General features: G+C 40.8%; 1 protein-coding gene across 1 annotated transcript in view; it reads left to right on the top strand.

Moving 5' to 3' along the window:
• The window catches only part of LOC111225890 (leucine-rich repeat and immunoglobulin-like domain-containing nogo receptor-interacting protein 2), a 31,469-nt gene extending 5,845 nt beyond the window's left edge, over positions 1-25,624 (top strand). The window contains exon 2 of the mRNA XM_022750931.1: positions 22,934-25,624. Coding sequence (XP_022606652.1) covers positions 22,977-24,845 — 1,869 coding nt within the window. The 5' untranslated portion in view covers positions 22,934-22,976 and the 3' untranslated portion in view covers positions 24,846-25,624. The remainder of the gene's footprint in view (positions 1-22,933) is intronic.
• Positions 25,625-26,500: the final 876 nt, after the last annotated feature.

Raw genomic sequence — 26,500 nt, 5'->3', positions numbered from 1 at the left:
GTCGCTTAAGGAGGATGTTTTCTTCCCTTTGAATCAAATTTTCGGAACTTCTGACAGCCGCTTTTAGCTAACGCAGTCACGAGGTATGTTTCTCCTGGTTGGCTACAAACACAAATGTCCTTAAAAATCAGCATTATTTTTTACAACTATACATTGTCTTTGTCCAATATCTAAACTTAATAGCAGTAAATTTAGCATCAGCTAAAAAGCTAAGTCCTCTTGACTGTGTAACATTAGCTTGTTCATGAAAGCTGCCTGTTGATAGCAGCAAAATAACATCAATTTATAGCAGTAACCCAATAGAGTGCCACAGGGATGATGTAGTTTTTGTTAGCATCACCCGATGGGAAACCAAAAAGCCAATGGGCCTTTTACATAAAATAAGATCTATGATAAACAAAAGTTTATGATACTTACACATTTTGTTCAGCAGGATAATCTTCACAAATAAAAAACACTTATTTTTTGGTTTTTGAAGCCTAATACAATCACCAGGAAAAAAAAAAAAATGTTAGGCTATAAACCAACGACACCACGGTCGCATGACTTCATCATCACCACCACTATTTACAACTTGTAGTTTGATTTAAGCCTTGAAATTTAAGCCTTTCCTCTTATAAAGTTAGTAATAGTTTGTAAAAGTACAAGAACACAAGGCCGTAAAGGTGGACTAATGAGTTTCCATGTTCGGTTGATGAAGTTTTACGTCCCCAACAATGTCTGTAGTCTCATTTAGCCACTTGTTAGCATCCGGCCTTTTTAAGACAAGCAAAAGATTAAAGAAACCATAACTGGGGTATTTGCTGAAATATCTTATGTTGGAGAATAAAATGTAAAAAGTCTTAAGCTAATGTTACCTTTTCAGCCATAACCAAAAACCCATTCAAAAACCCAAAGACTTAAGGACGAGGGAACTGGAAAAGCAAAAATGTTAATTAATTTCTTGCAGCACTTTGTGACTTACTTCTACTTTTAAACAAAATTTAACAACAGACTCAGTTTAACCAAATTATATGGGAAAATCTGTTTCGACATTTGTTATGTGATTTCTGTCTCTAATATAAATAGAGAATGACATTTTGTTTGTGGCATTCACACCACCGAAAAATGACATTTGAAAAATTAAACATAAATTTGTTTTTCTATCTTATTCTGGTTATTCTGGATAAACAGTGACAGTTTTCATTGTGAATACTACTTTCAAATTAAGAAATAGTACCTAAACCATGAACATCAGTGACAACATGTTCTTAAACTTACACCAAAAGATCAGAGAAGTATTATTACTTTATTCGGATCCCCATCAAGAGGTTCCAAAGACATTCTAATAAGTATGTTTTATACCAAAGACCTAACCTTTTATGATGCCCCCCAAAATCGATCACATCTCTTATTATAGTTGGGTTCGGCAGCACACAGACTTTAATAGGAGCAGACACGAGAGGTGAGGAATTAAATATGACATAAGCTGAGAGACAGATTTGATATGAGAATGTCAGAGTACCTGCCGGCCCTCCCACCCTAACGCTCATCTCTTTCCATTTTGGTATTTATTTCAGCAGTCAGGCCCGCAACCCCTGTATCTCCGGGAGATCTGCCTGCATCTGGCCCATATTCTATCATTAGCTCCCCCTTAGCCTCTCTCCCCCGCTACCTCCCTCCATCTCTGCAAGCGCAAATTTACTTTCGTCACACATACAGTGAAAATGATAGAAACGCATAAGGGCAAAATGGATTACATATTGTGCAGGTGATGGAAATGAAAGCCCTGAGGGGTCTATGAAACTAAAACAAAAGGAGACAGAAATGAGCAAAGAAAGGTTACAAAGACCTTACTGAATTGGATAACAGAGCGGAAATGATGCCAAAAAGTCAAGGGGGAGGCATTTTGGAATGTCATTCAAAGTGCACGGCGTAAAATAAAGTGAACCTGATACAGAAAATGAAAGCGAGAGCGGTGGTAGGTGAGTCAAGAGTGAGCTCTAAATGAGATGTTTTGACTTAAAAGCATTAAGTAAAGACAAATTAGATCTTTTACCAACCTGATTTCTGAATTTTTGAAGCTTTCAGTGAAACATTAAAATCGATAGGAGTGTGCAATAACTGCATGGCTAACATTGATTGTTTTTGCTTTCATGTTTTTTCTTTGGAGTGGTGGATTCTGATGTGTTTGGAGCCGCAGTGGAGATAAATTAAACATCACTAGCGATATACTTAAGCATTTCGTTGCCCTGTAAAGTAAGGGTAAGGCAATATCTACACTGGGGTTGCTATCATGCAACGTGAAACTTTTATTTCTAGCAAAAATAAAAGCAGGGTGTAATAAAAGACACCAGGTGATGTTGAGCCAAACACAAATCAAACTGATTCCCCGACATCATATGCAGGGTACTAAGAACAACTGCTGATTGCCTGTCATGTATGATAGAGGGGACGGGGCTGCCCGCTGTTGCACATTTCAGGACAAATATTGTTCCAATCTAAAAGGGTCAGTATGGCTGTTGTCACCTCTGTGACAGGATGCAGGATGGCTTAGCTGGAGTGCTCAGTAATAGCACAAATAAAAGCAGAGAGTACAGGTACAAACAGGTTGTTTGTTCGGGTGGGAACAGAGCAGCACTCTCAGGGATCACCTGAGATACTGTAGTAACGACCCTAACAATACGATTGGCCCAACAAGCTGTAGTGTTAATGCACTCATCCCCTCATTATTACAAAGTACTTCAAAGAACACAGAGGCTATTAGATCCACAGTATAGCATCAGGCCTGTGTGTGTGTTTCCAGTTGTGGTGCCTGCGGCCTCTCAGCTGTCCTGTTGTGTGGACGCCAGCGCTCTGGCTGAGCCTCTGTTTGAGGGCACACTCCTTGCCGTGGGGCCATGCGGCTGGTTGATGGCCAAAGCCTCAGCTTCAATGGCTTTTTAGGATGACAGTATCAGCGCCACATGCCCTGCAAATAGCTGTGTCCTTCTGTGCTGCCACACTGAGCATCTGAAATGAATGTGGTGTGCAGAGCTGCCTCTCATTCCATTATCATTTACATCATATTTCATTCAGTTTTAGTTTAGGTATAGATTAGTTTTGTTGTTTGGTGTATTTACAGTATGTATGGGTCGCATCCTGAGTGTCTGACTGACTGACATTGCTTTGCTTCCCTGTGGAAATGACCTAAGAGCTCATTTAACTTGTGAAGTTTTATATAATGTCGGTAGATTGTCGATGACTTTTTCCAACGAGACAAAGTCACATGAGAGGATTGTTTTTCCAATGTATCTCAGTTAGTGCAACCTGTGGTATTTTGTCTCTGAGTGTCTCCATAGTTATATAGTTTTATTAGAGAAAAAGGTTTGTACTGCTGTTGCCTGATGTTTGCCTGAATACATCAGAGATGCTGGAGACACAGCCACGGATGACTTTTCATCAATACTTTTCACTTTATCTGACTGTGCAGAAAACGTATTAACAGTGTAAGACAGGCAGAGAGGAGGATGACAAAGGAGCAGCAGAAGTAATTTCATTCAAATTCCATTCACCTCTGTTGAGTTGGCGGCAGAAATCTCAGCAGCATACATCTCAAAACCTGAGCCATTAAACCTCTAAATATAGTCAGGACATGGCTACAAATTACAAGTGTTTTTTTGGAGTGGGGTTTGGTTGATCTCGACCCATTAAAGCAGCGTTTCACCGCCTGCTCTGTGTGTGTTACACTCGTGAGCACACCTGGACTATTTGAGTATATTGGGATTTTTTTTTTTCCTGTTTTATTTTGAAATTACTTACCCTGCGTTTGCACTGTTGTTTTACTTCCTGTTTTTTTCTTGTTTTCCCTCCGTTGTGTTTGTTTGCCCCGCCCTAATCTGTTTCACCTGTGTCCAATTAACCCTGCCTTCCAGGTGTTTTGAAGTCTCTGTGTTTGGAACTGCTTACAAATGTACTGCCTTGTAAATACTGCCTACTATAGACTCATTTTAATATTTAATTATTTTTACTATACTGTCATACTTAATATGAATAATGCTTTAGTGGGCGGTTCTGAACACAGCCTCAATCTTCCCCACTGTCTTTATCAATTTGTCTGTTTTGCTCTTGTTGAGCTCTGCCCGGATTCTCCTTGTGCAGCTGTTTGGTTCCCCCGTTGTTCCCTTCTGCTTGGAGTTTAGATTTTTCTTCATGGACTTTTTTTTTTTTGGATCACCGCCCCAGTTTGGATTTCTGTTTCACCAGTTCAGTAAGTCTTTTGTGTTTGTGCTTGTGTGTTAACTGCAAGAACTCTGCTGCTGCTGTGGTCTGTATTTGGGTCCAGTCATCCTAACTTATGACAACACCAGTCAGTGATGGTACACTTGGTAACAGCCAGGTAAGATTTTCAGACAGCTTTAAACTAAAGTGAAAAATGGACTTGGTAAAAATGTTGTATAGGGGAGAGAAATCTTCACACGGGCCACAAGAGTTCAGCTCCTCCACCACGTGACTTTTCAGACTCAAAACACAATCATTCTTCTGTGTTCAGTGTGATGTAGGTTTTACTGGGGGGGAAAAAATACAAAGAGTTCAGACGCGGGAGTGAACTGAATTGTCTCTTTTGCACATCCAACTTTAATACTCTTCCTCACTCCACCAGCTGTGGGCACTATATCTGGGCGTCCATTTTTACCACAACACAAAACGGTTGTAAATAGACACCATGTTTCTGAAGTTCGGGAGTTTCCCATCTTGGTTGCTTAACAACTGTAACTCCCTCTTCTCAGTGCTAGTTATCAAAAATACAGAGCATCACTCACATTACATGCTGAGCACTGTCCCTTCTTTAAAATGATTTGCTGATATATTTGATCAAACAAGCAGAACAATCTAGCATGATTAAAACCTGATGGATTAATATTTCCCATAGGGAATCAAAATAGAGATTGGAACTAAAACTATCTGACTTTTATAAAAAAAAAAAAATTTTTAAAAAAGCAAAAAATTTTCCCATGGGACAGAGGAGAATTAATTTTAATGGTCTGAACTGCAAAGTAACAGCTGTAAAGTTATACATATAGACTATAGCAAATATAAATAAAAGGAAACTAAATCAAAGCATTTCTTATCTCACCCAAAGTGAAACTTATCTGAAACTGACACTGACATAAAACATGAAAATCAAATTAATATCAAAATATAAAACTTAATATGTGTCAACGCGAACAAAACTTGAGAGCAAGTACGAAGAACCTGGGCTTCGCAAAACGGGATGTTGCAACCCCACCCACACACTGATTCAAACTGATGAGATGGCTGGGTTTACACATAAACATCTTGCTGAGGGCAGCGTTAATGCAGTGCCCTGTGAATTTTAAGTAATTTTATGTTTATGCTCGTTTGCCAAAATGAGAGCGTTTGCTGTAATGCAGGAAGATTCTTGCAAGCCAGCTGGCAAACGCACTGGAATAAATGAAAGTGTTTCACTGTATAATCGTGCGAGCAAGTGTTCGGTGAAAGACAGTTTCCGCAGAACAAATATTTTGGAGCTATCTGAATGTCACACATTGGAGTGGGTAAGTGAGCGGAGAGCTGCTGTTGGGACAGTGACAGTTTGACGAGAGAACATCCTGGCTGTGTTGCATTTCCCTAATCTTGCAAAATGTGCAAGCCTTCCTTCTTCCCACTGTGTTTGTCAGCTGCTTTGGGGATTAATTAGCATAGCAGGGTTGGAAATGGATCCACTGCGAGAAGAAGACTGTCCCTCATTTCACACACTGTTAGTGGGCCAGCATCGTGCTCCTGCAGAAAGAGACGGCTCATAGTTCAGGAAACTCTGAGAAAAGGAGATTATAAACAGTATGTGCTGCTCTTAGCTCGGCGTTAGCTGTGTCAGTCGGGGGGGGAAATGTCACTTTCCCTAAAATAATACAGTGACCTCCCTTGTCACTTAAAATACTTATGGGGCTGCAGTGACGTACAGTAGTAGCTATAACCCAGGTGTCCAGACTAAAAATACGAGACGATCTATGCAGCAGTCAGGAGAAGTGAAAACCCAGTCGTCTTATTCAATATCAGGCGTAAAGGTGTAAATGTCATGCTAAGAGAGAAAGCGCACTCCTCGCTCTCCGCAGAGAGTCACTGCAGTGTTTAAACATGGCCAAAACTATGTGACTGGATTCTATTTTTTGACGCGTTTTAATTACAGCGTTATAAACCTGTTAACTGTCTCCGGCTCAGCATGCAGCATGGGGGGTTAACAATGAACTTACTCACAGGTATGTGTTGAGTGAATTCACTGCTGATACAGATTCAGGTACTTCACTGTTCAAGTTATATTGTGTGGTTGCTCCTTACTATTATTGCGTTTCAAGCCTGTTTTACAATTTGGACAGATTTGAGATCAGTTAGTGACTCTGCCGCTGCTGCTGAGAGGTTCTTGTACATTTTATTGTCCTTTTGATTTCAGTTCTGGTTGGTTACTGGTTGAAATTCTGAGAGTATCTTGATAATACAGGCGCCAGACTTCTGTTCAAAATGTCTCGTTGATCAGTCAGTGGGGGAAGGAAAGGACTTTGAGAGAGCTGCTTTCTTGTCCCCAGCTGATTCCTGATGAAAATTTGATGTCGTCTTTTTAAATCCTTGTATAGAGAAGACAGGCAAACGTTTCCTCTTCAAAAAGCCCGAATGTTCTGCACTTTTAGACTATTACAAGACGTACGCATGCAATGTGTGCATGCACCAGCTCTCGTCTTCCAAAATTCGTGAGGCACATGCATGCCTCATTTCCTGTCAATCCCTTGTGCATGTGCTCTCTCTGTACGAATCCAGCATGGTGCGGCAGACTCTACCACTGATAATGCAAACTGTTATATAGAGAAGTTAATGACAAGTTTAAATACATTTCATGGCTATAGCAGAATAAATGTCATACATATGGTATTAAAAAATTGGTGTGATATGTTGGACTATAACTTTCTTCAGTGTTTTATAATAGTAAATAACGACAAAGTTCAAAGTTTCAACTACAAAATGCTGACACCAATAACTTCATAAACTCAGAAAATTACTTAAGATTTCATGTGTAGCAGCCCCTTCTCTCCTCTATTTGGAGACACAGTTTGCTCAGTAACCCACCATGGGATTCAATAGAGGCAGAATGATTTCTGGAGTATTTTACTGAAGCACAATTCTGCTACTTCACTTAAATTTGCCTCAAGTTAGAGTCCTCCCAACAGAGTTGCTCTAAATTTCACCCTCAGACATTTGCAGTGTTGTTAGGTGCATCAAGGAATTTCTTTCGTGATGCAGTGCTAATTTATCTTTGTTATATCCACTGCCTCAACGTCTTCCTACTTCACATTGTGAGACATTCATTCCCCAAAATGCCTTTCGACTTCTCCCAGAGATCATAAAGGCATTCAGCTGGGTCTGTATAATACTGTAAGCAGAGCTTAATTTCCCTGCATAGAAAAAAAATATAGTGTGATGTCCTCCTTTCAAAAAATCCTTCACTAAACTATCACCAAACACACCAAATAGGACATGACTTGTTGGGCTGCAAAATCTTGACGGGAATTAATTAGGCAATTTGTTGATGATCGCTTTTCTAAAAAGTAAGAATACTAATTCTGTGAGCAGCTAAGTGGTTGTAATGCTTCCAGCCATTTATCAGTTTTAAAGGATCATTAAGGGGCGAGAGAGCTAGCAGTGCGCACTCAGGTTGCCTGGGCATGTGCTAAGTGCACTCGGCGTCTCTGTATGGACGGGACCTGGATCACTGAGCTTAGGCGCATGTGGATGATGATTTGCGAAACCACTCGCCTCTCTGAAATCAATATCTCCTCATGTGTTATTTACACGCTTTCCACCCCAAAGTTGTTTAGATGTCTGGTTTTCCAAAAAATCCTGGGGACAATCAATGTTCATTTCTGTTGTGCGGCTTTCTAATAGAGGTGCTCTATACTGTGCTCACGAGGACGCCGCACTCAAACAAACATAGGAACACTCACTTGGTCTGTCATGCACAAGAAAGCTGTCATCAAGAACATGATTTTTTAAAAAATACATGTAAATGTATTTTTATTATATAAAATAAGATGGCCTTAATCAGTTTTTGTAAGTGCTGTATATTTAAAACATAAATACTAAAATCTAAATCAAAGCATTTCTTTTCTCGTGCAGAGTGTAACTTATCTGAAACTGACACAGACATAAAAAATGAAAATGAAAATATCAAAATGAAATATTCCATTTCCGTAAAAACCAGCAAAACTTAAGACCAAATATGAAGAACTTGAGCCTCTGCAAATGAGATGTTGCAACCCCACCCACACACAGATTCAGACTGATGAGATGGCTGGGTTTACACATAAACATGACATATCAAAAAAAAAATATCCAAGGAAAATGGCACCAAGAATTCCTCTGCACAGTACACATCTTCTTCTTGCCTAAGATCACCTATAGAGTCATCAAACATGGGCCCTAGGAAATGGGGGAAAAAAAAACCCAGGATAACAGATGAATTAATGTCCAGATTTGAAATAATAGCGGCAAAAGGGAGTATCCATTCAGCTTAGAAATTTCTGTGGTAGCTGGGGCAGCTGCCACTATTTATTCTGCTCCACTGTGTTTCATTGATAGAAAATAGATGAGGTGCTAATGGATGTGTGCCACCAGTAGTTCTCCATCCTGTGTAAGACACAGGCTTTGCTACAGAGGCCCCTTTGTCCTCAGCTTCTCTGTATTGATTTTCTGGCATATGCTTGGTTTTCTTGAATGGTACAATTTGTAAGATTCATAATGTTGGGACGGCTCAGCCACTGCATATACACAGAGTCTGCAGAGGGATAAAAAAATATATACTGGGCTTCACATGGCTAAAAAAGGAATTGAGTTAAATGACTTTCAGTGCTGCTTTCCTCAGCTGAAGGGTCTTTCAACTACACCCCCCCACCACCACCCCCACCCTCTTAGGACACCAGTTGTTTAGGTGGCTACATGGGACAAACACTGTTTAAACATATAATAGTTGAATCTAAACCACCCTTCCTGCAAGCAGAGACGGCATGAAGTCTAGCCACTGAGCAGCAGTAGAAATTCTTCTTCTCACTTAGTCACAAAGCTTTCAAGTGGATATCAGACTGTGCATAATGTGTTGGAATATTTATGCATGCATGCGAATATGAGTTAGCCTGGGATTTCGGTGCATTTAGCGAACACTTAACTGGTCCAAACCAGCTCCATTCCCAAAAGGGTTCACATTCGCCAGTCTCCGGCTGAGGTTTGCAGGGAGCCAATTACGGGGCAGGTGTAAAAAGGCAGGTAATATCGTGTGAAGGCAGCCAATAAGCTCTCAGTCGCACTAATGTGAGGCTGTTACATTAAGTCTGTGGCGCTGCATTCTGGCGTAAACAAATCACAGGAGAAGCTTCTGAGAGCTTCTGTCTCAGTCACAGAGAGCCTCGGGCTTCTGTCACAACTGTAGTTAGAAATCCACAAACAGTATACTGCAGTCAGAGCTTCTACTGCAGGAACAGTTTTACAGAAAGAAGAATTAACTAATTATTGACCGGTGCAAACTGCAACGATGCTGGTCCAAATGACGCCAGATTGAGGAATTTTAACAATCAGTTATTCATTTAACTCATTTAGGAAGCAAAAATGCAAATCATTTACTTCTTGCATGTGGGGCTTTGCTGCTTATCTGCTTTGTTTCATTTTTTAATTGAATGACTTTGTATGTGAACCGTACTCTGAACCGTAGGCTGGCTAAGCAATTTCACATTGACGTCACGTTTGGTTGTGAGGAATTCTGATTCACTGTTTCACCCGAAGATGCAAAACATAAGGTCTGTTATTTGGAATATTTGAAATGACCAAAGACTATGATGCAGTCCGTACCACGTCTGGTGTCCAAGTGTTTATTATGATCCCGAATGGCTACTGCAAGAGCGAGCGCTTTGAAGATGATACTGCTCCAATTCATGCCTCCGACTGGCATTGTCTCCATAACAATAGCAGCCGGGGCTGGTGGGTATTATAGTATTTAGACCACCTGAGCCAAAATGACAGACAGATCATGATTTCTCAGAACTAAAGTTGAAGAAATTGAAACTGGTGGCTGTGACATGAACGTATAGGATTGTGATGGGAGGAAAAATTTGAAATGGAATACAGAATGAGAAATACAGTGTATATATATATATATATATATATATATATATATATATATATATATACACTCTATAATCAGAATATGATTTAAAAAAATGGTTACTTTCTGAAAGATATCATGTCAACCTCTAAAACCAACCCTCTGATACAATCCATAGTAGTGTCTCTTGAAATGGCGCCCCTACAGCAGCATGCATATTGGATCCCAGTTGTTATGGTTACAATAATAAACACGAGGACTGTACCAACAGAAGCGTGCCTACATTCATCGCCATGGTTACTGTAATAACGGCTGTGGCTTGTTTAAGGTATAGGCACAAAAACAACTTGGTTATGTTTCGGAGAACATCGTGATTTAGGTTAAAATAAATGCGTCTGAACATTAGATGATGTTTGTTGTCATGGTTACAAATATTAACAACATGGCTAACTTTGTTGTATGGTCATGGATATGGAAACGACAAACTGCTGTAAGACCAAAGACCTTCTGTCAAAACAGTAAAGTAATGAAACTGATTTAAGGATTTTTTACTGTTGGGTAGAACCATAATGGGATTAACCTGTGATGCCCCAGGACTCTAGGGGCAAAAGATAGTTTTTTGGGCCTGTTTATCCTCCCCATCACCTTTCACTTCTAAGTTCCCATCAAGTTCAGTGCACACAGAGACCAAGAGGCTGACCAACATCTCTAAACATGCAACTAAATGCTCTTCATTTTTCTGTGTGTCAGTGAGTTTGAAGCAAATTGGTTTAATTTATGTAGAAATGTGCAGCATGTTAATAATATGTTCACCATCTAAAATGAAGACGCAGGGCCCCTCTCAAAGAAAGGGCCACAAGATTAGTTAATAATGCAGGAGCCGGCGACTTTGTCATCAATCAACTGTATTGAAACCAATAGAAACAAGTTGAAGCTGAGGTTGTTCGGGCCCCAATGGAGTGTGGGACCCGGGGGCAGCTGCTCGCTTTGCCCTGTAAGTTATTCAGTTGAGTGTGCAGAGATGCTGAGAATACAGAAGTGAAGTAGTTTAAAGGCTGGGACGACGCTGAAACCTGCTTTAAACTTAGATATTGTCAGTCATTTTGGAACACTGAACATTTAACGCTTATATTCCCATCTGTGTAACTGACAAAACGTCACCCCTTGATCCGTAGCCGATTGCCTCATATTCAAACCCACCTGAATGCTGATGTTCATATTGTCTATTAACTCCCGCTAAATGTCCGTCACGGTAACATTGTCCGCGCCGAGCGTGGTGCCAGGCCCTGTCAGGCAGGGGTTGGCGAAAAAATTTTAGTTTTTTTTTTTTTCCCTTTCTACTCCCAATGTCACCTTGGCTGTCGTGCTGGCTTGAATTCCTTTTGGAGCTGGAGTGAATTCTGGGAAGTGACAGTGGAGATTGCTAATCCGTCAGAATGATTTGGTGACAGGCGAAAGTGCTAATCCTCCCATGTTATTCAGTGCCAGTGAGGACTGGCTAATCCCTCGCTGAGGGTCTGATGTAAAGAGAGATGCCGCTAACTAAACGGCTCTCCAGGAAAATGATAGAAGGGGGGGTCTGGGATCGAGTTCACGCTTCCAGTACACACTGATATTAACATAGCCAATATTTACTGCTGCTCTCGTACATATCTTTTGATTCGAAGCCAAAAACTTTTTTTCTTATGTGCTGACTGGCAGCGGAGTGGAGAGACATTTGGGCCCTTAGGTGAATAGAAATCATGATTATGAGAAACACAGATTTAAAGATGTTTCTCAAACTTATTTTTGGGTGAAATTTTCATCTTTTTTTTTCGGTGGGGAAACTGACTTAGTTTTCAAATTTTTTTGAGTGAGCCTAACACTGAGTGATCATTAATAAGTGATTACCACAATTCTGATTAAAAAAAACTTAACTCAAGTAGACTTGTCGAAATAGATTTTTTTCGTTCCACACTCACAGAATCTTGACTTCATCTTTTCTCATCTTAAAAAAAAAAAAAAAAAAAAATGCAATTACTGAACAAACTCTTGAATGCAAGTGATGCTGTTGTAGCTTATTTCTCTCACTCCCTGCCTAAACACAAACTGATTTTGAATCCGGTGAAAACATGTTACGGCTTTGGCACAAAACGTCCACGAGTTCAAACATCTGTCTGAGAAAGTAGCTGCTGCAGAGATCAACCCAGCGTTCAGGCTTTCATCAGATTTCTTGTTATTAATAATTGCTAGCAGGCAAAATTACTTCCTAGAAATGTGGAGCTGAATACAGAGAAAATATCAGGTCCCATGCTGACACAGTTGGTAAGTGGAGGAGACTTTCCAGGGAACGAGAGGAGTGTAAATCCTGAGACAAAAAATTGGGAATGAGAGGTTATTATAATCACAAATCCCTTGGCAGCTAATGAGAAACGACAGATTTTTAAAACTTGTATCAATTATGCAGCTGGCAGATGTATCTTGCTTGCTTTTTCTAGTTTTGGATACCTAATGTAAATACAGATAATGTTTAGTATCTGTTGAAATTATTTTTTATTATTATCATTATTAGTAATCCACTGACCCAGAGGTAGTATGCTTAAAGGACAAGTTAGATGTTCTAAAACACTATTTTTGAGTTAACAACCTAATTGTTTGCACTCTCTAATGCCACAGTATAGTTGACTGTGGGTCTCTCATTCACGGCGATGACTCATTTTTTGAATGAGCCTGAGATATTTGACAAAATAAATGTCCAAGAATATCTATGATTGCAGATCAGACATGTAGAAACAGACATAGAGGAGGAATAGATAGACATGTAGGGATACAAGCTTATTAAGTGTATTCCTTCTTTTGCAGAGAGTAAGATGAGAAGGTCAACATCACTCTTGAGTCTGTCTGTTAAATATGAATCTGCAACCAGCAACAGGTTAGCTTAGCTTAGCATAAAGACTAGAACTAGCCTGAGTCTGTGCAATGGTAACAAAATCGGCCTGGCACCACATCACAGGCTCATTAACTAACTCGTTTTTTTTTTTTTAACTTGTACAAAACCCAATGTGTAAAATGAGTATAATTTGTATTTTTGGAGAGTGAGTTATGTACGCAACGATTTCTTAACCAGTAGCAGTGATTTGCTGCTTATTGCCTCCTGGTGCCGACAACACTCCAGGAATCAATGGCCAAAATAATCTGCTTTGCATAACCTCCCTTAATTAATTAAATCAAATGAAACATAAGGTGTTAATTGGTTTGTTAATTTGAGGTGCTAGTTGGGAGATTTCCTCACCTTTGCATAGAGCCAGGCCAGCCGTTTCCCTAGTTTCCAGTCTTTATGCTAAGGTAAGCTAACCGTCTCCTTCCATTAATTCTTTTGACTGTGAAAAATACTGTTTAAAATACTTTTTAATTACTATTAAATTAATAAATACTAGTAAAATTACTATTTTGGATGTTGCACCAATATGTGTTGCTCCATGATATTTGAAACTCGATTATTTTCAATATACCATCTGTAGAGTAAAACTGATTATATATTATACTTGCCTGTTTTCTCTTGCATCTAGCTGTTGTCAGTGACTCTTCTGAAAGCCTCAGTTCTTAAGGACACAACATAGCAGTGCAGCCCGTCATTCATGTTGCACTTCTTCTTTAAGTAAATAAAAATGCATTATTTATGAGTCTCCATGCTGTTTTCAAATGAGAGAACTTTCCATTGTTCTCATTTCCTCTGAGATCCTGAGAACCGTCTGTTGAATCTTTAAATCAAGGATGGACCTTAATCAATACTCGGGATCGATATTAGCACCGTATAAATGCAACAGGCTCCTACTAGGACAGTACAAATGCCTCCCCTGAGTTTTGTGGCAAACATAAAAATGTTGACAACCAGAGACCGTCGAACATCAGCAGGCTCTTTTTTCCCCCCCTTTTATTTTTAGACGTAAGGAATAGATGTAAGTTAACACTTGACCTTTTTAAAGTGGCGACGCCTCTCTGCGGTTTGGCGTCATCTGAAATTGAAAGGAACACAGTTTTGAAGGTAGCCAGAGGAGCTCCTTCAGCTTTTTTAAATTGTAAATTATATGCTGCATTGTGTGTGGAGTAAAAACTTGTATGTGGGCTATTTTGGTGTGTGTTTTTTCTTTTTTTTTTTTTTTTTTTTAATATGGTTGTTAGGATTTCACACAAGCTTAACAGAAGATAATCCTAACCCCTACCCCAGCTGCAGTAAGCTTTGGATGGCACTCCTAGAAACTGCTGAAAGTTGGAACAAAAAAAAAAATGATGCTGTTTTGAAACACATTACACGGAACTTGTTTGCAGAAGATAACATTATTAGAATGGGTGCGGGAAAAAAAATCTGGTGTAATATGCTAAAATAAATCTTGTTTTAGTGAATGGGGGTAAAAATGGGCCTATGAATCAGCGGTGGTATACATATACCATGAAAAATGGATGAGTTCTACCTCCTGAGACTAAAATTAGACAGAAACTTAATATGGCGAATGTCCTTCAAGTAACACTGTGGTTTATAAGCAACAACAAGGGAGAGAGGGTGAGGAAAAAAATATGCTATACTACAAAACACTTGCCAAGCTAGGTAGGGAAACGTAATGCCACTCGACACACCGTGGAAAATCAGATTATTCCTTTTTTTTTTTGCTGTAAACCTAAGGAGCCGTTTGAAATGAGGCAACGTTGTCTTTTTAAGCAATCATCTCACACGATATGATTACTGTGTGACTGTCCTTCAATGACAACAGTGCCGAGGAAGAATATAAAGTGGGATAAAGGATAAATGTACAATGTAGTATGAATATTGATGCTCATTTTCCAGTACCATTATCTCCAGATTTGAGTGTGTGAATGTTAATGTTTTTTGAGGAAAAAAAAAAAAAAAAAAAAGATCTAAAGTGGAAACACTTGGCAAGCAGCTAATAGATTGGCTACTTAACTACTTCATTAATTAATGAGGAAGGACCTTAATGGACTTTTTGGTCCTTTAGCTTGTGGAAGGATTTATTAATGACTCACATTTAAAGTGCAGGTTTAATGTTGTATTAATTTATCAGTTAAAGCTCTTTTATTCATGTATTACTGCAGATCACTTTTAAATCAAACTTCCAGAAAGTTTTTTGTTGCTTGATGACCTTTTCAGAAACATTACATAACATTGCTGCCTTCATCTCTAAATTTAAAATAAAGTTCTGTTTTCAGGCAGTCACATTTGTCCTTTACATACATGTTTGTTATCCTTTTACTCAGACATTTACAGAGAGCGCCACAATGCTCACATGATATTTTGCCTCTGGCGCACAAGAGAGAGCGTCGTCACTGCTGAGAACAGCGGTGAGTTGGAAATAATGTGCAGGAAGAAGAGTTTTGTCACAGGCTGAATCAGTGATGGATTATTTTGCCTTAATTAATGACCACTTTCAGTGCAGGCAACACATGCCCCTTCTTACCCTGCATGTTTTACATCATTTTTTGGTTTATTTAATGTTCAACAGAGCCCAAGCTTAAATTGATAAGACATTAACCTGCATTAATTAAGTCACAAAGTTGATATAGCGGATGCTTTGGCAAGCATTTGATGATTTACATGTAGAGAAGAGCATTCATTTGGAGTTGTGTCCACCTGATGAATCCAAGTCCAGTATTCACTGTCCTTTTTAGATCTGCTTTGGTCTCTAGTATCTGGCTCCCCAGCTGCTAACTGTGTTACTTTCGTTATCACTTGGTGCTAGGCAGGTAGCATATAGTGAGTTTTTAGACCTTTGTTGTTTTTTTTCTTTCCATGAAGCAGTTGCCATTTGTGACTGAATGTCAGAGTGTGTGAATCAAAACAGTAAAGTTGCATGAACCCGAAACAATATACAAAAAGATGGTGAGTGCTCCATACTGCTGATGGTTATCTTCTGTTCTCTACAAACAAGCCCCTCTGTATTATATGTAGTAATTTCATCCATTGTTGATGTGAAAAAATCTAATAGAGCAGCTTTAAATCCCTTAATCTATGGCATTCAGTTCAGACTTGTGCTGCGCTGAACGTGTTTGGTAAATGTTACTTGGTCTGACCTAATGCCATCACAACCTTTCTGTTAAAGTGACCTATTCGTGAGACCAGCATTGTAAAATTGCTATCACATCTATGTAACAAGGAGCATGTCTGAAAGGGCCTTACATTCAGATTGCAACAATTTAATGTGACCAGCAGGATATACTGGCACAAGCTGTTGTGACATAATTCAGCTGGTGGAGGAACGTAATGTTCACATTATTCATGTCCACAGCGTGGATGCTGTGTCACAGCCTGTGTCAGTGTTTATGCTCTTTGTTTCAGTACTGAAGGCTGCGGTGTGGAAGCACCACGCCGCCTCTCCCTCTTTCTATCAGTATGAGCAAACACTGTCTAAGTATTAACTGGACTTTTCTAAATCCAGAGACTGCAGGGTAAAGCAACATCCCTTGTGAGCCCGCAGCACAGCAGACATACAACAAGCCACATGGTGGAAGACAGGATACACTGTTGATGGCTCAACAAGGCATCGCTTCAGAGGAAACATGGCCAGTGGTGCAGAAAGGAGCTGTTTAATTGGCAGAGTTTGAATGCACAAGCACTAATTAGCCGAGAAGAACACGGTTCAACTTCCGAATCCCAAGAGCATCCTGAAAACTCCGCTGACATTTTGCACTCTGCAGGGTGGTCAGCGGGTGTGCAGCATGCCATAATTCACAGAATAGAAAATGCATTTGGCTTGTTAGTATTTGTTTTGAATACACAGTGAATTATCATTAAATTGAGCTCAGGCTACACAGAAAGTACAAAGTATTAGGAAAGCCTTTCGGGTGCTTTCGCACAATTTACATTTCTGTAGTCTTAAAGCTTAAGTCAAGTAGCTCCTCTGCTTCTGTTTCCTCTACATCTTGGTAATGGTATGGACATTTAAAAAAAAAAAAAAAAAAAAGGGGGAATCAAAAGGGATTTTTTTTTTCCATGAGATAATTTGATGAATAGATACGTATCCCTTGTGTTTTGTTAATTCACTGTATCACAACAAGCTCCCGTCAAATTCCATGTAAAACACTGCTAGCGTGTTGTAAACGTAATTTACACACACATTTGTTTCCGCATAAATACGTAGAGGCAAAAAGAACGATTGGTTTAATGATACGTCCTTTCAGGTCAATTATCATGCAGAGTATGTTATGTTATATGCTCACGCTGAGGCAATAATCGGCTACATGTGAACTCTTTCATGTGAAATAATTTCATTATTCATGCCACTATACTATATCTGGAAATGAGCGAAGCCAAACAGTCGGGCTCATGTTTAATATTTCAAGGGAAAACAAGGATGAATGAGTACTTTACAGTTTTTATGAGTTCAGTGATCCAAATGAAAACTTCTGAGAAATGTATGCTTTTTTTAAAATGAACAAACAAGTGTAAAATGTGCACTAAACTTCTTTGCAGAGGTTGTAGTGAGATTTGTGTTATAAATAATAATGGCTCCTTTCCAAGGAGCTGAGTGGGAAATAATTGCAGCCACGTAAATGAATTCAAAGCCACATATTTGCAAGGCTGTGCGAAGAGGAGAGAGGATTTATAGTAGAGATTATTATGCACCCTAACCACAAAATGACCCATGCTTTTAAACCTCTATCCACACATATTGGGGCAACCGTGCTAATAACGTTATCTTAATGTTGCAGCACTGCAGATAGGACTTCTCACAAAAGCTCTCATTTAATGGACGCTGAAGGAAAATAAAAGTGTCGAGCACGATTCTGTCAATAAAATTCACGTCCTCCTCAGTCCAACGTTTATTTGCTCTGCTCCTGTCAAAGGCCACAGGTTTAGAAAGTGGAGTGATAATGAACAGGGATTTAATGGCGCTCATCTTGACAGATATGCCTACAGATTAAAATCAACATGCGCACAGAGCATTGCTTGAGTATTATGGAGATCTCCTGGAAGAGCTGTAATCAGTTTCTCAAGCTTTACTTGGTTAAAATCACATTAGAAATCACAGTCAACCCAAGCAAACAAGGGTTTTATCAAATCTCGTAAGCGTGGCTTTCCTCATTTCTTCATGTATTTCTGCTTTATCTTATACTCTGCTCTCTTATTTTTCCCTCTTCTCGCTCTCACTCTCACAGTGACTCATGCATCACCCTACAGCTCCTTTTCGGCTGTCAGATTTTCTACAGTTTCACTTTGACTCTAATCCAATTCAGAACCAAATCCCAAAATGCCCAAAACGGCTGCCCTTCTCAATGACCCTCCTCACCATTACCATTTACCCAGAATTCTGTGGGATCCTGTATGTTTTCCATCTTGCCCATGACACGCTTGGCTCCGAGTGTTTCTAAAAATATGGTAGAGCTCAAAGGGAGAGTAGATATGGCCACTACAGTACTGTATGTGTGCCACCTAGGTCAGCCTGGGTCAGGCTGTCAGAGCCATGGCTGTATACAAATAGGCCAGTCAGGGTGTAGAGTCATATGGCGGTGATGTGCCATGGACAAACTTCAAGTCTGTACATTGCATTAATCATTTTTGACGATTTAATACCATCACCATATAATGTTGATATTGTGAACATATTAGCGAAAAGATTATGTACTTATCCAGCAGGCATAGGGCATGGAAATTAATTAACATTACGTCTTCTGGTGCTCTAGCCAATCTAAGTCCAATATCTACTACTCTTGTTCTAGCTTTGTTTTGGTCTCCATCAACTACTCAGCGAAATGCCTGTCTCTTCAGATGCTATGCTATGAATGCATTTGGTGCCGGGAAGGTAGCATACAGGGAGTTTAGCTGAATATTTTTGCAGTAAATAGCTTCCTGTTGTGGCTGGAAAACAATGTTGATGCACAGAGAATTTTACATGTTGTAATTATTGTAATTACCTTTGTTTGTTTGTCCCCACAACCAACACCTGTTACTTTCTGCATAGTTATATAAATTGTCGCACCTTTAAAATGTGACACATTTAAATATCTGCTATTCGATGTTATACTGTAGTTTCTTGAATTTGGGACCACATTTCCCATGAACTAGCAGCTTCCTGCTCTTACTGCCTAAAATGTTGGAAGTGATTTTTGTCCCCATCTGCCTCTCACTCCTTCCACCACCTGTCATTGCCAGAAAGCCTGAAAAGATTTAGCTCCGTTTTGCTTGAAAAACAGAGCTCTAGTCAAAACAAGCTAGTTAATCTCCAGCTAATTCTGACCAGGTGCCAGACAATACATAACAGAGAGTAGAAGAACTAAGCCAAAGCAATTTTTACAGCAGTGACCTGAGATTATTTCTTTTAATCCTAAATGACTAAGACTTGCTAAAATGCTAGTTACAGTTAAGGGATTTGCAATTGTCAAACTACTTTTTCTTGGATATTTGTTTCTCCACAATTGCATTTGTATAAACCACTGACCCATACACAAACACTTGATGGATCACACATTATATTATATTACATACTGTCAACTGTCATCAGCTATCAGTGGGTCATTGTGAGGACGTAGAAACGTGTCTTAAGGGCAAACAACTGAAAGCCCAAAGAAAGAAAGCAGTGGGAGGACAGTGTGCTCTGTGTGCTACATGGATTGGGACATCAAACAGACTTCTGGTCTTCAGCAGAATCAAAGCTACATCATTTTTCAAGGTTATCCACTTGTACGAGTGCTGAAATAGTATTTTAATCCAAGGACACAGTTTACAGTCTATGAGGAATCATCTTTTTTTTTTTTTTTTATTTGCATTGTGAAAATCTGGATCAGGACAGATTTTGATTTATGATATTTAATCTAAATGTGTCAGTTTTTTTTTTTATAGGAGGCTTTAAAATGCAGAAAGACAAATCTAATCTATTTCCAGCTCAGAAATGAGAATTCTTATTGGCCTGTCAGGGAAGCTAAACTTATTTTACCTTTTTAAAGTTGAACTGAGAAGCAAAAGAAATCCTCCAGCACAGCAATAGCAGTTTTATCATGTAGCCTACTTCTTTTTTTTTTTTTTCTGCTATGAGCTTAAATAACTTACGAGGCTGTGGTGTTTTCTCTGCGCAGAGCCATGTTAAGACTGCACGCTGAGTGCCACACAACTCTCCGACAGATCACCAGCCCAGTTCCCCGCTGCAGCAACAGACAACTGGACTGTAATTATTAAACAGAGAGGCAGGGAGGAACAGAGGCTGACGGGTAAAGGCAGACTGATAAATACACAAAGACAGAAGCAGGCTTGTAGACGGATAATAAGGTAGACGGACAGAGATAGTTACCAGAGCACCAGATGGATGGGCAACAAGACAGGTCGACAAATAGCAAGGCGGTGAGGATGACAGCTTGGAAACACCTTAAACTAGGCTCCGCTATACCAATGAAACTGAATTTCCAGGAATGTATTCAATTTGCGTGTTCTCTCCATGCAAGGACTAAAGGAATATGAAGAAATGTCACCCTCCTTACTCTATTTCTTCCCCTCTTTTTTTTTTTTCATTAATTTGATTGGCAGACTACATAGAGCGGATGGGAGTAAGGGTTTGTAGTTGCTGTGGCAACGGCCTGCTCTTTGTTAAAGGCTACATTCCAGGCATCTGATGTGTCTGCGCTGCGATCGATAAAAACCCAGCCTGCAGGGACTGATGAACGGACTGGGGCTTATGCAGGACTCGGGGAGAGAAAAGGAGTTAGGCGGAAGATGTGTGAACAGGAGGACGGAGAGATAAAACAGCGGTAGAAAGAAGAGGGGGGGAAAAAAGAGGAGAGATACGGAGATGCGAGTAGTGCAGCTGCTGAGCCGGGCGGAGGGGTGAGTGCTGTGGGAAAGAGAGTGTGTGTGTGTGTGTGTGTGTGCGTGTGTTTGTGCGCGCGCTCTCTCTACGACTCCTTCCACCTCATCTCGGCTATTTTCTGAACGTCACTCACTTCACTATCAAAGTAAGGTGTGTGTCTGTCTGTGTGCTCATCATCTGCTTACCTTGGCAGGATTTTGCTAAGCAGTGATTGACAGAGCTCTTCAAAGCAGTCAGAAAGCCTCTTCCTTTTTTTTTCTTCTTTTTTTTCATAAAGGCGTCTTTCATATTTCTGGCATTTTTCTGCACCTTTTATGATAGTGCATTCAAATTTCCACCACTCACAGATGTGACTTATGTTTTACACACCTAATTGGCAAAGATAGCCATGAGCAGAATACAGATACAACTGGTAATGAGGCAATTATGGTCAGCCACTCTGTCTGCATAGCCATCTGTCAATTCAACAACCTGTGGCTGCGAGGAGGTGGTTTTCTGCTCTTTTTTTTTTCCTGTCAAGGGCTGTGCCATCCCGAGCTGTGGAGAGGCATGGCTCTCGGAGAACAAAATGTTTTACAGTTGTACTCTCTCCCTCATTACCCTGTCGTTATCTCTTCTCTCTCCGTAACACCACCACCACCACCACCACCACCCCCCACCCCCTTCCCCAAGTACAGCGGCTGGGAGCTGGAGCCACATTTCTTGTGTACGAAGAAAATGTAAAAATAAATTACAACACCCATGAATAAAGTTAACTGAATGAGAGAGAGATGAGTAAATCATAAAAAAACACTCAGAAGTATTTCAAGAAAAAATTTATTGATTCAAAGAAGTCTTCAACCTACTCGGGGAAACTAATGAGCCACGAAGTTAGTTTAGTTTTATAAAGTGCAGTTATCATATTATGTGGAGCTAAAAGTGCTGCCACAACAGTACACTTTTTTTTTTTCTTTCCATCATCATACAGAGAGAGCAGTGACTGCAGTAGTGTTCCTCCAGAGCGGGATTTAGCCTGTGAGTAATGTTGAAAACAGCTACAAACCACATACAACGTGACTGATTTCTGTTGTAAACTTTCAGGGACCAAAGTAATCCAGATATATAGATTATGAAGTAGCTTTCATTTGCAATAACGAGCAGCAGAATGGAAACTAGAGGAGCAATAAAGCGATGAAGCAAATAGAAACTGTTGTGAGGATTATGTAAATGTATGCATCTGTTATTCTTCAGAGTTTCTGTGTTTATCACTTGTTTTTTTTTTTTCCTATTGACTATGAAATATTAAACATGTTAATGCATATTGATACGTACTGTAGATGCCTAATCTTTGTGATAAATAAAGAAACTCAGTGTTTTCAGTGCAACATGAGACAATGAGCCAGTGAGACGATGCTGATTACTTAGTAAAGAGTCATATATATTTGTTTCCATTCATCCTGCCGGGGTTGTGTGTTCCTGGCAAATGCTGCTGTAATCTCTGTGGACTGACTTGTAGAAGCAAACACAAGCTGACATTTCATTTCCTATTTAGTTTGTGTTTTAGTTTGAATACTTGCCTCAATTTCCATTTGCTGCCCCGCCCCCCTACACACACATATACATATACTGTGTACGCCATTATCTAGGATGTAAAATACACAGACACAACAAATCCACACGGGCATTTGGCCTCCCTGCACTCTAACGAGGGTCATTTCTCGCCGTCCAGACAAAACATCTTCCATCCTCATAAAGCATCTCCAGTTAGCCTGCAACCTTTTGTGTTAGCACAGCAATGAACGTTCACATTTTTCTGCAGCTGATATTTCTCTTGCTGTGTCTTGCCCTGCTGTGAGTTTAATTCCATTATATCCTCCGTGCCAGGAAAAGGGACAGTTCATTAAGAGAGAAAAGACTTGGCAGTTTAAGCCAACATGAAAGGCACCAAGTCGTTGGAAAATGAAAGTGGGGGGGGTGAGACAGTCTGAGTTGAGTTTAGTGTGACGTATTCTAACACATTTCCTCGTTCATGTGTTGTGTCTTGCAGGGCTTGTTCGTGATGGTGCTCTGTATGGACAAGAAGCTGTGCCATGACAGAGGGCAACGTGGGTAAAAGAGACATGCGACACCCAGCCCCGCATCACTGCCACCTCTTCCTGGGCGGGGCCTTGCTGCTTCTCCTGGCCAGCTCAGCTCTGAGCTGCCCCGCCCGATGTGAGTGCTCTGCCCAAAGCAAGTCGGTCAGTTGCCACCGCAAGCGCCTGCCCACCATCCCTGAAGGCATCCCCATTGAGACGCGCGTCCTGGACCTCAGTAAGAACAAACTACGCATCATCACGCCCGACAACTTCTCCTCATTCCAGCAGCTGGAGGACCTGGATCTCAGCGACAACCTCATCAGCGTGGTCGAGCCGGGCTCATTTCGCTCTCAGCTTGCTCTCCGCTCGCTAAATTTCCGCAGCAACTTGCTTCAGCTGGTTCCTGCTGGTGTGCTGTCAGGTCTGACCAACCTCACCCGCCTTGACCTCAGCCACAACCGACTGGTGGTCCTCTTGGATCATGCCTTCCAAGATCTGCGCAGGTTGTCATCCCTGGAGGTGGGAGATAATGAACTAGTTTTCATCTCTCAGCGGGCTTTTACAGGATTACTGGGACTCCAGAGTCTGACCCTGGAGCGGTCCAATCTGACCGTGGTCCCCACTGATGCTCTGGCACATCTGCACAGTCTGGTCGAACTGCGCATGCGCTACCTGAGTATTAGTTTTCTAAAGCCTTTCTCCTTTAAAAGGTTATCTCGGCTCCGCCAACTGGAGATTGATTACTGGCCCTGGCTGGACACACTGCCTCCCCTCTCACTGCACGGACTCAACCTCACAATGTTGTTCATAACCAACACTAACCTGTCTGCCTTCCCTGGCGCAGTGCTGCGCAACCTGCCCTACCTCACACATCTCAACTTGTCCTACTGCCGCATCCAGCACATCCATCAGGGAGAGCTAGGCCAACTCCCACACCTGGTGGAGCTCCGCCTACAAGGGGCTCAGCTGGTCTCTATCGAGCCCTTTGCTTTTGTGGGTCTCAAATCTTTGCAACTACTGGATGTGTCACGGAACCGTCTGGACTCTCTGGAGAGGGGAGTGTTTGCCTCACCAGACAGCCTCCAGAGGCTTTGTCTTGGAGGAAATCCATTAGTGTGCGACTGCAGATTGCTTTGGCTCCTCAATAGCCACAAGCCCCCCTCTTTGCAGATTCTGGATGTCCAGCCTGAGTGCAGTGCCCCCGAGCACCTCCTGGGGAAAACTCTGCGTGACCTCAGGGAGCCTCTGGTGTCTAGGTACATGACCTGCACCAGGCCACGAATTGGACCCAACACGACACAGCTGCTGATGGCTGATGAGGGTCAGCCCGCCCGCTTGAGCTGCATGGCAGAGGGAGCACCTCGGCCCTCTGTGGTCTGGATTACACCTCACAGACGCTACATCACAGCCAAGAGCAGTGGTAGGGTGGAAGTCCAACCAGATGGCACCCTGGAGATCAAGGCAGCGGAGCTGCATGACAGCGGGGTGTACTTGTGTATTGCCAGTAACCCTGCTGGCAACGCTAGCCTGTCAGCCTCTTTAGCTGTGAAGAGCCTGGGCATTGGGGACAGATCTCACTATAGCAACAGGAGCTCAAACTATCTGACAGACTCTAACAGCACATGGGGGAATGGGACAGTACTGTACAACATGACAGTCCCCATAGACATTAAGACTATCATTATATCTACAGCCATGGGCTGCCTGTCCTTCCTAGGTGTGGTCATATTCTGCTTCCTGCTTCTGTTCGCCTGGAGCCGAGGGAAAGGACGTCATAAGAGCAACTTTGATATTGAATATGTCCCTCGCAAATCAAACGGGGCAGCGGCCGAGGTGACAGAAACAAGTGGCCCAAGACGGGTCAACATGAAAATGATTTGAAAAGGATGCAGACTGACGCACATGATAACAACGTCAACAACACAGTGCACACATATCAGCTGAAAAAATTTTTTTTCTATGACACAGTGGATTTGTGACAAAAGAAAGTGATGTACTATTATAGTGGGTGTCAATATGACGGTGATCTAGTGATAAAGTGGACATGTGAATATAAAAGTGATATATGAAACTGTGGACGTGTTTATATGAAATAATGTTCTCATACAGTACATTGAATATAATACTATAACCAACATATCAATATGAGAGTGATAGTGCTGCACTAGGCATGTGTTTCAGTGGTGATGTGATGAGTAATGATGTTGTCGACTCACCATGACATCAAGGTGGAGGAGGGAGCCGCTGGGAGTGACAGGGGACGCCTTTGCGTGGCAGTAGAGCTATCATTGCTGCAACATGTCAGGACTAAATTGTCTAATACCCATCTTAGCTGCAGTATGAAAGGCGTGTGTCGTGTTCATGTGTGCGCGCATGTGTGTATGTGTGTGTGCATCAGTGTGCGCATGTTGCATTCGTGTGTTTCTTTGTGCATGTGCACGCATTGCCTTTCTTGTTGGACGGAACAATTAAAATGAATGATAGGGTCCAAAGCATTTTTTCCAGGCCTTTGTTCTTGTTCGATCATTGTAACAACAGTGTTGTTGCTGTTGAGTAAAACAGAGGATGATCTATGTTTGTATGCAAAATCACAATTATCATATTCAAGAGAAATGCTGCATAAATTTTGAAATAGGTCAACGTCCCCCTTGGAATGACTCTGACATTAGATGGGGATTTTTCAAAACTCAAGGAAATGTTAAACACACACACACATACACACACACACACACACACACACACACACACACACACACACAAACACAATAGTTACAGTGTGAATCCAGAGCTTTGTCTTTACAACAGAGCTCACTTTCCTGTGAAATAGCAGTGGTCTGTGGTGTTATTACTCCGGAAAGGCTTCCAGCTATAGAAATGGCATGTTAAACCCATTTTATAACATAATAAATCATGGGCAGATTTTCCTGCCAGACAAATCCCTTGATATGATATAAAAGAGTCGGTGACCAGACACAGTGGCAAAGATTTACTGGCCGGTGCCCTCTTTGGGACAAGACAAAGTTGAGCTTCACAGATTTATAGGTTGAATTTCTCCCCTCTTGCATTTTTCTTTGATCGCACCACTTCAAGCTAGCGTGTGCGGGTTCTTCCCTGGGGCACCGAGGGGTTCTGGGTATTTAATAGATGGCAATTTGAAAGTTGTAGTGGAATCTTGTATTGTTTAGTTTTTTTGTTGAAAAATGTTTTAAATGTTTAGGAAAAAAAAGTAAATTAAGGGCAATTCTTTGTATTGCAGGGATGTGGGTGTTCAACTTGTGTGATCCTGTTGTGATAAAAATGTTCAAGGTTGTATAATTGTTTTCATATGACAAATTTATGGGTATATTTTCAAATTGAAATAAATCTTAATCATACCCCTAAGATTGTAGTTCCAGTAGTTTAAATTTTGTTTAGTGGCTTTACAGTGACCTGAATATGTTTTAAATCATTTCTATATTATAGTATTATTATACCATTCTAATTCTAATATCACCATGAAAAATATCCCTAAAGTACCTAATTATATTTCTCTGTCA

This window comes from Seriola dumerili, unplaced genomic scaffold (assembly GCF_002260705.1).
Source record: "Seriola dumerili isolate Sdu_G_001 unplaced genomic scaffold, Sdu_1.0 BDQW01000149.1, whole genome shotgun sequence".
Classification (NCBI taxonomy): Eukaryota; Metazoa; Chordata; class Actinopteri; order Carangiformes; family Carangidae; genus Seriola; species Seriola dumerili.
This window is presented reverse-complemented; position numbering and strand designations above follow the sequence as displayed.